The sequence below is a fragment of the Bos indicus genome, chromosome 15 (genome assembly GCF_029378745.1).
Source record: "Bos indicus isolate NIAB-ARS_2022 breed Sahiwal x Tharparkar chromosome 15, NIAB-ARS_B.indTharparkar_mat_pri_1.0, whole genome shotgun sequence".
Lineage (NCBI taxonomy): Eukaryota > Metazoa > Chordata > Mammalia > Artiodactyla > Bovidae > Bos > Bos indicus.
Genome location: NC_091774.1, coordinates 80,200,542 through 80,213,427, shown reverse-complemented (window position 1 = coordinate 80,213,427; position 12,886 = coordinate 80,200,542). Strand labels below are relative to the sequence as shown.

General features: G+C 38.1%; 1 protein-coding gene across 1 annotated transcript; it reads right to left on the bottom strand.

Annotated features, from left to right (window-relative positions):
• Positions 1-1,305: 1,305 nt before the first annotated feature.
• On the bottom strand, positions 1,306-2,232 carry LOC109569106 (olfactory receptor 8J3-like). The gene has a single exon (XM_019974422.2). It carries the CDS (start codon positions 2,230-2,232, stop codon positions 1,306-1,308), a length of 927 nt encoding a protein of 308 aa, XP_019829981.2.
• Between the last annotated feature and the right edge of the window lie 10,654 nt (positions 2,233-12,886).

The following is a 12,886-nucleotide window of genomic DNA, read 5'->3' as shown; positions in this document are numbered from 1 at the left end:
CATGGGGACATCATATTGCGGACATTTTTAAATATTGTTATAATCTTAAGAGAGTTTATTTGTTCCTTTCCTTTTTTATTTTGGAAAAAATTAACAAGGTTGTGTCAGACTACAAACTCTGTCTCATGAGTGGTTACATAAATATGTCTTTATATTTTTAGCCTTGTCTGAGATTCCTGGGTAGTTCAGTGGTAAAGAATGCAGGAGAATGCAGGTAAAAACCTGCAGGAGACTCAGGAGACGTGGGTTTTATCCCTGGATCAGGAAGATCTCCTGGAGGAAGAAATGGCAACCCATTTGAATATTCTTGCCTGGAAAATTCAATGGACAGAGGAGCCTAGTGGGCTAGTCCATGGGGTCTCAAAGTGTCAGACATGACTGGGCACATGCATGCACACACACACGCACACACAACCTTTCCTGGGATACTAAAGTCTCCACACCTACATGCCTCGAGACCAGTGAATTGCACAGATTTTGTACAAATAATATGGTTCTGACTTTCACTAGCTGTTTATCCCCAAAATTTCTGTGGCTGTTGTCTCAAATTTTTCACTTTTTAGATTAGAAAAAAGGGCTTGTATTTAAGATTTCTGTTTGAAAGATGTGGACTAGGACCTTACTTTTCTTAAATTCTTTGAATGCATTAGGTTATATGAAGCACTATTTAAAACTATCATGTTGGTTTTATAACATATGTAGATATAGTAATAGCACAAATGGAGAGTACAGTAAAGGTTCTGCATTTTACCAGAGTTAAGTTTTTATTAGTTTGAAGTACACTGTGATAAGGTACATATTATAATCCCTAGATAAATCAGTAAGAAAAGAACTAAAATATATATAGTAAAAAATCAACTTCTGCTTCTGCAAAAATGTAGAGAAACAGAGACCAGATTTATGCTGTCACCTGAAATAACCAAGGTAAAAGCCCCACTCAGTCCAAATGTATGAAACAATGGTTTTAAGACACTGAACATCAGGAAGGGAGAATTACAAAAGAATATAAGGAAACTTTGAAGGTAATGGATATGATATGTTCATTATCCTAGTTATAGTAATGGTTTCATTTATGTGTATATGTTTATTTCAAACCTTACCAAGCTGTCCAATTTAAATACATGTGGTATACGTCAATAATATAAAAATAAAACTTTAAAAGCAAAAAACAAAAAACAAAACAGAAATTGTAAAATCAGAAAATCATCCATTCCTTTAGCTTCTAATGTTGTTCAGACTATATTCCACACAGTGGTAGCCTATCTTAACTATCTCTTCAGTGACCTATAGACTTCTAACACTACATTAATAATTGGTCAGAAATTTCCTCAAGGCAGCCTTCACTTCCTTGTTCCTCAGGCTGTAAATCATGGGATTCAGCATGGGAATCACCAGTATATAAAACACGGAGGCCATTTTATCAGTATCCAGTGAATGATTATTTCGAGGCTGCAAATACATGAAAAGCAGAGTTCCATAGAAGACTGACACTGCTGTCATATGTGAAGCGCATGTGGAGAAGGCTCTTTTCCTTCCTTCTGATGAGCGTATCCTTAGAATGGACACAATGATGTTGAAATAAGATGCTACAACTACAGTTATGGAAAACATCAAGTTTGTAGATGCAGATATGAATACTACTGTTTCTGGAAAGGAAGCATCAGAGCAAGACAATGCTAACAGAGGGACGGTATCACAGTAAAAATGACTGATTACATTGGAAGAGCAATAAGACATAGAGAATACACAACATGAAACTACAACAGTTGTGGAAAAGCTATAGAGGTATGTGAAGGAAACTAGCAGAAAGCAGGCCTGTCGAGACACCACCACCATGTAGAGCAGGGGGTTACAAATGGCCACATAGTGGTCATAGGCCATCACAGCTAACATGAAAATTTCAGCTACAATGAAATCCAAGAACCCTCCTAGTTGGGTGGCACATTCATAGAAGGAGGTGGTATGCTTTTTTACTAAGAAGTTGATCAGAATTTTAGGGGCAATGACAGTTGAATTGCCAATATTGATGATAGCCAAGTGCCTAAGGAAGAAATACATGGAGGTCTGAAGTCGAGAGTCCACACTGGTGAGGGTGATGATGCTTAGGTTCCCTGTCACAGTCAGTCCATAGATGACCAGGAAGACAAAGAAGAGTGGGATCTGGAGGTCTGGACTTTCTGAGACTCCTGTAAGAATAAACTCAGTGACTCGGGTGAAATTTCCATTAGCCATCTATGAGTTTGGAAAGTCATCTATATGGAAGAAAGAGAGACTTGGTTAGAAATTAAGGAATTATCTTCTAGGACTGTCAATAGATGGCAAAAGCATCCCTTGGATGAGATTTCCTCAAAGAATTTATTGAACTCATGTTTCTAGGTATTAAATCATATTTGAAATCATCTATTAAAAAGAATATTCAAGTGTAGCAAATTAAATAGATGATCCAACATTATGAATATTTCAAAGATCCAATCCATTGAATTTTATTAAGTTATGGATATCTTATTAGCTTCAAAATATTTAAAGCCATGATTCATGCCATGACACCATATTGATATCTTCTGCACTGAGTGTGAGAAACTCTTGAGTAATTGTGTGCATCCAAATAATTCAATATTCCTTGTAATCTCTAATTTGAAAATATTTGCTTCTTCTGAATAATGCATGATCTAGTCATTTTAAAATATTATTTAGTTGCTAAATCATGTCCAACTCTTTTTTTGTGACCCCATGGACTGTAGATTGTCAGGCTCCTCTGTCCCTGTGATTTTCCAGGCAAGAATACTAGTGTGGGTTGCTATTTCTTCCTCCAGAGGATCTTCCTGATCCACGGATCAAACCAACATCTCTTGCTTTGGCAGTTGGATTCTTCACCACTGTACCACTGATCCAATCACCATTCTGCCCTCTTTTCTTTATTCCATCCTTGTACTAACATTTAGTCAATGTAGACTAAAATTGCAAATTCTGTCATTTTTACACTTTTGATAATTTTTATTGCTGTAATAATGCTAAACATTTTATTTTCATAAGGCTTCTCTGAAAATTACATCGTATATAGTTGCCAAAGAATCAGCATGGAATTATGATATAATATTTTCCTAGAAATATCTGTTTGAAAGATAGCTTCCTGTTACTAAATAAGCCAATTATAGTCCCTTCTCACTTTTAATTGATCTCAGTAATGGTCTGTGGTCTTAAATATTCTATCACAGTCTCTTATACAAAAAGGTAAAATTTAGATCCAAAGAATCAACACTATTTCATCATTTAACATAAGATCTACCCTTTAACAAAAATTTAATTATATATATGTATAAAATAATCATAATAAAATGGGCAAGATGATACTTTTGGGAATGGTGGATATGTTTACAGCATAGATTTTTGGTAACTCTATCACTAATATATACTTATCTTCAAATTCATCAAATTGTATGCATTAACCACATACAGCTCTTTTATGTCAAACATAACTCAGTAAAGTGATTTTTAAGATATGTATCATAATTGCCTGACCAATAAAAGTTATTGATATCTCTTCTTCTAAAGAAGAGATTTGATATCTCTTCTCCTAAAGACGATTAAAAAAAAATTCTGCAATGAAATAAAAAGTGAAGCAGTGATATAAAACAAATGAAGAAATAAGGTGGTAATAACGCCAAACAGTTTTGAGTATTTGATATTAGTCGTTTCTGACTCCAAATCATTCTTTCTCTTAGCACTTTGAGTCATACTAGAAGGCTGAGTGTCCAAGAATTGATGCTTTCGAACTGTGGTGCTGCAGAAGACTTGTAAGAGTCCCTTGGACAGCAAGGAGATCAAACCAGTCAATCTTAAAAGAAATCAATTCTGAATATTCGTTGAAAGGGCTGTTGCTGAAGCTCCAATACTTTGGCCATCTGATGCAAAGAGTTGACTCATTGATAAAGAACCTGATGCTGGGAAAGATTGAGGGAAGGGGAAAGGGGGTGACAGAGGATGAGATGGTTGGATGGCATCACTGACTCAATGGACATGAGTTTAAGCAAATTCTGGGAGATAATGAAGGAGAGGGAAGCCTGGCATGCTGCAGTTCATGGGGTCACAAAGAGCTGGACAACAACAATATAATCTTATTTGTTTCCTACTTGTGCCAAGAGATATTAAAGTTTCAGTTACTTTATTTGCCCCTTACCTCTGGACCTGGTTGGTTGGTTGGTTGGTTTAGTCACTACGTCGTGTCCGATTCTTGTGACCCCATGGACTTTAGCCTGCCAGGCTCCTTTGCCCATGGGATTCTCCAGGCAAGAATACTGGACTGGGTTGCCATTTCCATCTCCAGGGGATTTTCCTGACCCAGGAATCAAACCTGGGTCTCCTGCATTGCAGGCAGATTCTTTACCAACTGAACTATGAGGGGAGCCTATATATATATATATGTAAAGGAGGTTTATCTTGAGGAGTTTAGTTCCCTATTTATGGAGGCTGAGAAATTCCACAATCTCCTGCCTACAAGGTATAAAGCCAGGAAAGCCAGTGGTATAATTCAGTCCCAGTCTGAAGTCCTGTGAGCCTCTGGACCTACTATTCCAGTAATGAGAAAGAAACACAGGGCTAGAATAAAACACATAAACAAGATAACTGTAGATTGTTCTACATACCATAAGTAAATTAAACAAAAGTGATTTATCAAGATAACCTGGGAGAATTACTTATTAGATGTTGTTAAGAGAATTCCTTTCTGTGGGTGAAATTTCAACTAAAACCTAAAGAATGAGAAGTAATCAAGTACTGAATAAATCACAGGAAGAATATCCCAGGATTCCAGGCATCTTTAAGAGATACATTCACAATTATAAGAATAGTGTATTTCCTAAAGATGCTGTCCTTTGTCCAAAAACAAAAAAAGTCTTTTTTGATTTTGTTTGTTTGTGTCATGGGAACTTAATAGAGGCTAGTGTTTCCTTTAAGGCCAGAGTCACTGAATAATAGTGAGTATTAGTAAAATCAGATAATGTAGGTCACAATAAATATTTGGATTTTTTTCTAAGTAAATTGTAAAACACTGATAGGTTTTTGGGCAGGTGGGTAACAAGGTCATCTTTACATTTATATTAAAAAAAAGATTAATCTTGCAGTTACAAAGATAATGAATTATATGATTGGAAAGGGGTAGAAATTATAGGTTGGAAGGGGGTAGAAAATATATGTGGGAAGGGAGTAGAAAATTGAAGAGGAGAATACAATTTTAGTAATGAGCTAAGCAGTATTACAGGATTTCTGGCAGAAGATAATAAGCCAAAGTAGAAAACTTGGCAATAGAGAGAAGAGGTAAATTTAACAATTGGAAGAAGAAAAAAGATAATATCTGTGATATAATTTGTGTTACATTAGGAACAGGAAAGGGATTTGATTTAGGCCATACCTGAATGGCCTAGTGGTATTCTCTACTTTCTTCAACTTAAGTCCAAATTTGGCAATAAGGAGCTCATGATCTGAGCCACAGTCAGCTCCAGGTCTTCTTTGTGCTGACTGTATAGAGCTTCTCCATCTTTGGCTGCAAAGAATATAATCAATCTGATTTCAGTGTTAGCCATCTGGTGATGTCCACGTGTAGAGTCTTCTTGTGTGTTGTTGGAAGAGGGTGTTTGCAATAAGCAGTGCATTCTCTTAGCCTTTGCTCTTCTTCATTCTGTACTCAAAGGCCAAATTTGCCTGTTACTCCAGATGTTTCTTGACTTCCTACTTTTTCATTCCAGTCCCCTATAATAAAAAGCACATCTTTTTTTGGGTGTTAGTTATAAAAGGTTTTGTAGGTCTTCATAGAACCATTCAAATTCAGCTTCTTCAGCATTACTGGTTGGGGCATAGACTTGGATTACCTTGATATTGAATGGTTTGCCTTAGAAATGAACAGAGATCATTCTGTAATTTTTGAGATTGCATCCAGGTACTGCATTTTGAACTCTTTTGTTGACTATGATGGCTACTCCACTTCTTCTAAGGGATTCTTGCCCACAGTAGTGGATATAATGGTCATCTGAGTTAAATTCACCCATTCTAGTCCATTTCACTTCACTCATTGCTAAAATGTCGATGTTCACTCTTGCCATCTCCTGCTTGACCACTTCCAATTTGCCTTGATTCATGGACCTAACATTCCAGATTCCTATGCAATTATTGCTCTTTACAGCATCAGGCTTTGCTTCTATCACCTGTCACATCCACAACTGGATATTGTTTTTGCTTTGGCTCCATCCCTTCATTCTTTCTGGAGTTACTTCTCCACTGATCTCCAGTAGCATATTGGGCATCTACTGACTTGGGACATTCATCTTTCAGTGTCCTATCTTTTTGCCTTTTCATACTGTTCATGTGGTTCTCAAGGCAAGAATACTGAAGCGGTTTGCCATTCCCTTCTCCAGTGGACCACATTTTGTCAGAACTCTCCACCATGACCCGTTTGTCTTGGGTGGCCTTATAGGGCATAGCTTATAGTTTCATTGAGTTAGACAAGGCTGTGGTCCATGTGATTAGATTGGTTAGTTTTCTGTGATTGTGGTTTTCAGCCTGTCTGCCCTCTGATGGAGAAGGATAAGAGGTTTATGGAGGCTTCCTGATGGGAAAGAATGACTGAGGGGAAAACTGAGTCTTGTTCTGATGGGTGGGGCCAGGCTCAGTAAATCTTTAATCCAATTTTCTATTTATGGGTAGAGCTGTGTTCCCTGCCTGCTATTTACCTGGGGCCAAACTGTGCTGCAGGTAATGAAGATAATGGTGACCTCCTTCAAAAGATCCCATGCAGACACTGCTACACTCAGTGCCCCCCATCCTGCAGCTGGCCACCACCAACCCACACCTCTGCTGGAGACTCCTGGACACTCACAGGTAAGTCTGGGTCAGTCTCTTGTGGGATCACTGCTCCTTTCTCCTGGGTCCTGGTGGACAAGGTTCTGTTTGTGCCCACCATGAGTCTTTTTCCCAGTCCTGTGTAAGTTCTGGCAGCTCTCTGATAGGGTTACTGGCGACCTCCTCCAAGAGGGCTTATGCCATACCTTAATCTGCTGCACCCAGAGCCCCTGTCCCTGTGGCAATCCACTGCTGACCCTTACCTCCACAGGAGACACTTAAACACAGTTCTGTCTCAGTCTCTGTGGGGTCTTTGGGTCCTGGTGCACACAAGGTTTGTTTGAGCCCTCTGAGCATCTCTGGAGGAAATGGAGTTTGATTCTAAACCTGAATTTGCACCTCCTCCCATCTTTCTGGAGTTTCTCTGACCTTGGATGTGGGGTATGTCCTCACGGCTGCTCCATGCCATGCAGCTGCCATTCCAGTGCTGCAGCTAGAAAGTTCAACAGTACCTGAACCGTATACTTCCAGATGTTCAAGTTGGTTTTAGTAAAGACAGAAACCAGAGATCAAATTGCCAACATCCCCTGGATCATCAAAAAAGTAAGAGAGTTCCAGAAAAAATATTTACTTCTGCTTTATTGCCTATGCCAAAGCCTTTTACTGTGTGGAACACAACAAACTGTGGAAAATTCAAATACCAGACCATCTGACCTTCCTCTTGAGAAATCTGTATACTTGAAGTATGAAATACTTCAAGAAATTAAAATACCAGACCATCTTACCTGCCTCTTGAGAAATCTGTATGCAGGTCAGAAAGGAACAGTTAAACTGTACATGGAACAATAGACTGGTTTCACATAGGAAAAGGAGTACATCAAGGTTGTATATTGTCACTCTGCTTATTTAACTTAGATGAGGGGTACATCATGATAAAGGCTGGGCTGGATGAAACTGGAACTACGATTGCCAGGAGAAATATCAACAACCTCAGACATACAGATGACACCACCGTAATGGCAGAAAGTGAAGAAGAACTAAAGAGCCTCTTGATAAAGTGAAAGAGGAGAATGAAAAAGTTGGCTTAAAGCTCAACATTCAGAAAAATAAGATCATGGCATATGGTCCCATCAGTTCGGTTCAGTTCAGTTCATTCTCTCAGTTGTGCCTGACTCTGTGACCCCATGAATCACAGCAAGCCAGGCCTCCCTGTCCATCACCAACTCCCGGAGTTCACTTAAACTCATGTCCATCGAATCAGTGATGCCATCCAACCATCTCATCCTCTGTCATCCCCTTCTCCTCCTGCCCCCATCACTCACAGCATCAGAGTCATTCCCAAAGAGTCAACTCTTCACATGAGGTGGCCAAAGTATTGGAGTTTCAGCTTTAGCATCAGTCCTTCCAATGAACACCTAGGACTGATCTCCTTTAGAATGGACTAGTTGGGTCTCCTTGCAGTCCAAGGGACTCTCAAGAGTTTCTCCAACACCACAGTTCAAAAGCATCAATTCTTCAGTGCTCAGCTTTCTTCACACTCCAACTTTCACATCCATACATGACCACAGTAAAAACCATAGCCTTGACTAGATGAGCCTTGATTGGCAACATAATGTCTCTGCTTTTGAATATGCTATCTGGGTTGGTCATAACTTTCCTTCCAAGGAGTAAGTGTCTTTTAATTTTATGGTTGCAATCACCATCTGCAGTGATTTTGGAGCCCCTAAAAATAAAGTCTGACACTGTTTCCACTGTTTCTCCATCTATTTCCCATGAAGTGATGGGACCAGATGCCATGATCGTAGTTTTCTGAATGTTGAGCTTTAAGCCAACTTTTTCACTTTCCTCTTTCACTTTCATCAAGAGGCTTTTTAGTTCCTCTTCACTTTCTGACATGAGGGTGGTGTCATCTGCATATCTAAGGTTACTGATATTTCTCCCAGCAATCTTGATTCCAGCTTGTGCTTCCTCCAGACCAGCATTTCTCATGATGTACTCTGCATATAAGTTAAATAAGCAGGGTGACAATATGCAGCCTTGACGTACTCCTTTTCCTATTTGGAACCAGTCTGTTGTTCCATATCCAGTTCTAACTGTTGTTTCCTGACCTGCATATAGGTTTCTCAAGAGGCAGGTCAGGTGGTCTGGTAGTCCCATCTGTTTCAGAATTTTCCACAGTTTATTGTGATCTACACAGTCAAAGGCTTTAGCATAGTCAAGAAAGCAGAAACAGATGTTTTTCTGGAACTCTCTTGCTTTTTCCATGATCCAGCAGAAGTTGGCAATTTGATCTCTGGTTCCTCTGCCTTTCCTAAAACCAGCTTGAACATCAGGAAGTTCACGGTTCACATATTGCTGAAGCTTGGCTTGGAGAATTTTGAGCATTACTTTACTAGTGTGTGAGATGAGTGAAGTTGTGCGGTAGTTTGAGCATTCTTTGGTATTGCCTTTCTTTGGGATTGGAATGAAAACTGACCTTTTCCAGTCCTGTGGCCACTGCTGAGTTTTCCAAATTTGCTGGCATATTGAATGTAACACTTTCACAGCATCATCTTTCAGGATTTGAAATAGCTCAACTGGAATTCCATCACTTCCACTAGCTTTGTTCGTAGTGATGCTTTCTAAGGCCCACTTGACTTCATATTCCAGAATGTCTGGCTCTAGGTGAGTGTGGTCACACCATCGTGATCATCTGGGTTGTGAAGATCTTTTTTGTACAATTCTTCTGTGTATTCTTGCTACTTTTTCTTAATATCTTCTGCTTTTTTTAGGTCCATACCATTTCTGTCCTTTACCGAGCCCATCTTTGCATGAAATGTTCCCTTGGAATCTCTGATTTTCTTGAAGAGATCTCTAGTCTTTCCCATTCTGTTGTTTTCCTCTATTTCTTTGCATTGATCTCTGAGGAAGACTTTCTTTTCTCTCCTTGTTATTCTTTGGAACTCTGCATTCAGATGCTTATATCTTTCCTTTTCTCCTTTGTTTTTTGCTTCTCTTCTTTCACAGCTATTTGTAAGGCCTCCCCAGACAGCCATTTTGCTTTTTTTGCATTTCTTTTCCATGGCTATGGTCTTGTTCTCTGTCTCCTGTAAAATGTCACAAACCTCTGTCCATAGTTCATCAGTCACTCTATCAATCAGATCTAGTCCCTTAAATCTATTTCTCACTTTCCACTGTAAAATCACAGGGAATTTGATTTAGGCCATACCTGAATGGTCTAGTGTTTTCCCTACTTTCTACAATTTAAGTCTGAGTTTGGCAATGAGGAGTTCATGATCTAAGCCCCAGTCAGCTCCTGGTCTTGTTTTTGCTGACTGTATAGAGCTTCTCCATTTTTGGCTGCAAAGAATATAATCAATCTGATTTCGGTGTTGACCATCTGGTGATGTCCATGTGTAAAGTCATCTCTTGCATTGTTGGAAGAGGGTGTTTGCTATGACCAGTGCGTTCTCTTGTCAAAACTCAATTAGCATTTTCCCTGCTTCATTCCGTATTCCAAGGCCAAATTTTCCTGTTATCCTAGGTGTTTCTTGACTTTCTACTTTTGCATTCCAGTGGCAAATAGATGGGGAAACAGTAGAATTAGTGACTGACTATTTTTTTTTTTTTTTTTTTTTGAGCCTCAAAGTCACTGCAGATGGTGATAGCAGCCATGAAATTAAAAGACTCTTACTCCTTGGAAAGAAAGTTATGACCAACCTAGACAGCATATTAAAAAGCAGAGACATTATTTTGCCAACAAAAGTCCATCTAGTCAAGGTTACAGTTTTTCCAGTAGTCATGCATGGATATGAGAGTTGGAGTATAAAAAAAGCTGAGTGCTGATGAATTGATGCTTTTGAACTGTGTTGTTGAAGATGCTTGAGTGTTCCTTGTACTGCAAGGAGATCCAACCAGTCCATCCTAAAGGAAATCAGTCCTGAATATTCATTGGAAGGACTGGTGCTGAAACTGAAGCTCCAATACTTCAGCCACCAGATGGGAAGAATTGACTCATTGGAAAAGACCCTGATGCTGGGAAAGATTCAAGGCAGGAGGAGTAGGGGACGACAGAGGATGAGATCGTTGGATGGCATCACTCAGTGCACATGAGTTTTGGTAAACTCCAGGAGTTGGTGATGGACAGGGAGGCCTGGCATGCTGCAGTCCATGGGATCAGAAAGAGTCAGACACAACTGAATGACTGAACTGAAGGAATAGGAAAGACTTTTGTGATCTTCTCACAGTTAGGCCATTGGCCATGACATTTTTCAAATATTAAAAGATATGATTTACAATGAAGTGATCAAAGTGATACTTTGAACATATTAAGTTTAGGTTCTTATGAGACATTTATAAAACATTCAGGCAAGTTAATATTTAAGTCTGGGACACATTTCTTGTGTTTATTCTTACAGGTACTTAAGAAAATGTCTACCTTGATAGGTACACTATATTTTTTTCATTTATTTCAAAATTATTTGTTAAAGGCTGTAAGAAAAATTCCTAATATGTTCCTCAATCAACCTCCATCCTTATACACTGTGGACAATCCTCTATTTTGAGATTCTAGCTTTTTTTTCCCTCAGACACTGAGCTACAGAATATTGCTTCTGTGTTTCCCCTGTCCCCACCATGCCTCTTTTTTTTTTTTGTCTTCTCCATGTTTACAATGTTTAATGTTTTGTCTACAATTGTCAGTGTCTCCATTGTCTCCCTTGGCAAACATATCAACTATCAGCCCAAACAAATTTTCCAAGTTATACCAGCTCCTGTATTTCTGCTGAAGTCTAATGCCTCACTGGTTATATGCTTGATCTTAAATTGTAAAATTACATTTCAAAAAAACAACTATTTTAGATCACAAGCATTCTATTCATCCTCTAGTTTTCTTATTCAAGGTTCCACATTGAAGTATTTGGCAATTTATGTAATACTTTGCCATCCTAAGCACCCCCTCTTTTCCTTTCTTAGGTCTAGGCTTCCCTGGGTCATTACCACAGTGATTGACTGTTATCCTTAGTGGTCGCTGTGTCATGATTCCAAATTTTTGATTTATTAATTCATGCAATCTAAGCTTTGGTTTTTAGAATAATTGAAGTATCTTTAGCTTCATTTTCAATACATTTCACAGTCAGGTTCACATTATTTGTCTTGTCTTACTAGCTTATACCAGGATACATTGAAAATCTGAAAATAAAATCAGTAAAATCAGATAATTTAGGTCACAATAAATATTTGAATTTTTTCTAGTAAATTGTAAAACTGATAGGTTTTAATGTAGGTGAATAATAAGGTCAGGTTTAAATTTAAAAAAAAGATTATTCTTGCTGTTATAAAGATAATTAATTATATGATTGGAAAGTATAGAAGTTGTATGATTGGAAGGGGTAGAAATTGGAAGGGAGGAGTAAAATTTTAAGAATAAGTTAAGCAGGGTTACAGCATTTCTGGCAGAAGATAATGTGTCAAAGTAGGGAATTTGGATTGTATTAGGATCTCTGGCATTTTGTGTCCATATTCATATTGATTTTTCAAATACATAGATTGGTGAGAGGTACCTTATTATCTGAAAAAAGATTGCACATCATTTGCAGCAGTTGCCCCATGCTACCAGAAACTGCAAATGAATGTAACCTCAAATGAGGTTACAAAACTTGAACTTGTGGTATTGAAAAATATCATTCCTGATCATACTCTCGGCATTTTCAATCTTCTTATGAGCACTAATGAGTAACAGGAAGGCTAAAAGAGAGGGGAATTATCTTTAAATTAGCAACAATGCTTATGACTAAAGAGGAGTAATAATAATAATTATATATATATATATATATATATAATAATTTTCTCCACGTACTTAGAAATTTATTTTATTATAAAATTATAAGGCCAGTATTTTTTTAAGTAAATTTATTTCAGATATTTTTTTTTTTGGGTTACTTGAACTAAAAGCATCCCAGTAAATGAGCATTCTCTTTCTTCCTGGGTTTCATTTTCTCCTTGAGAATGTTACAGAAAGCCTTGTCTTATCAAACCAGAAATTTAGGGGTCTGCAGTTCTTAATGTCTTGATGCTG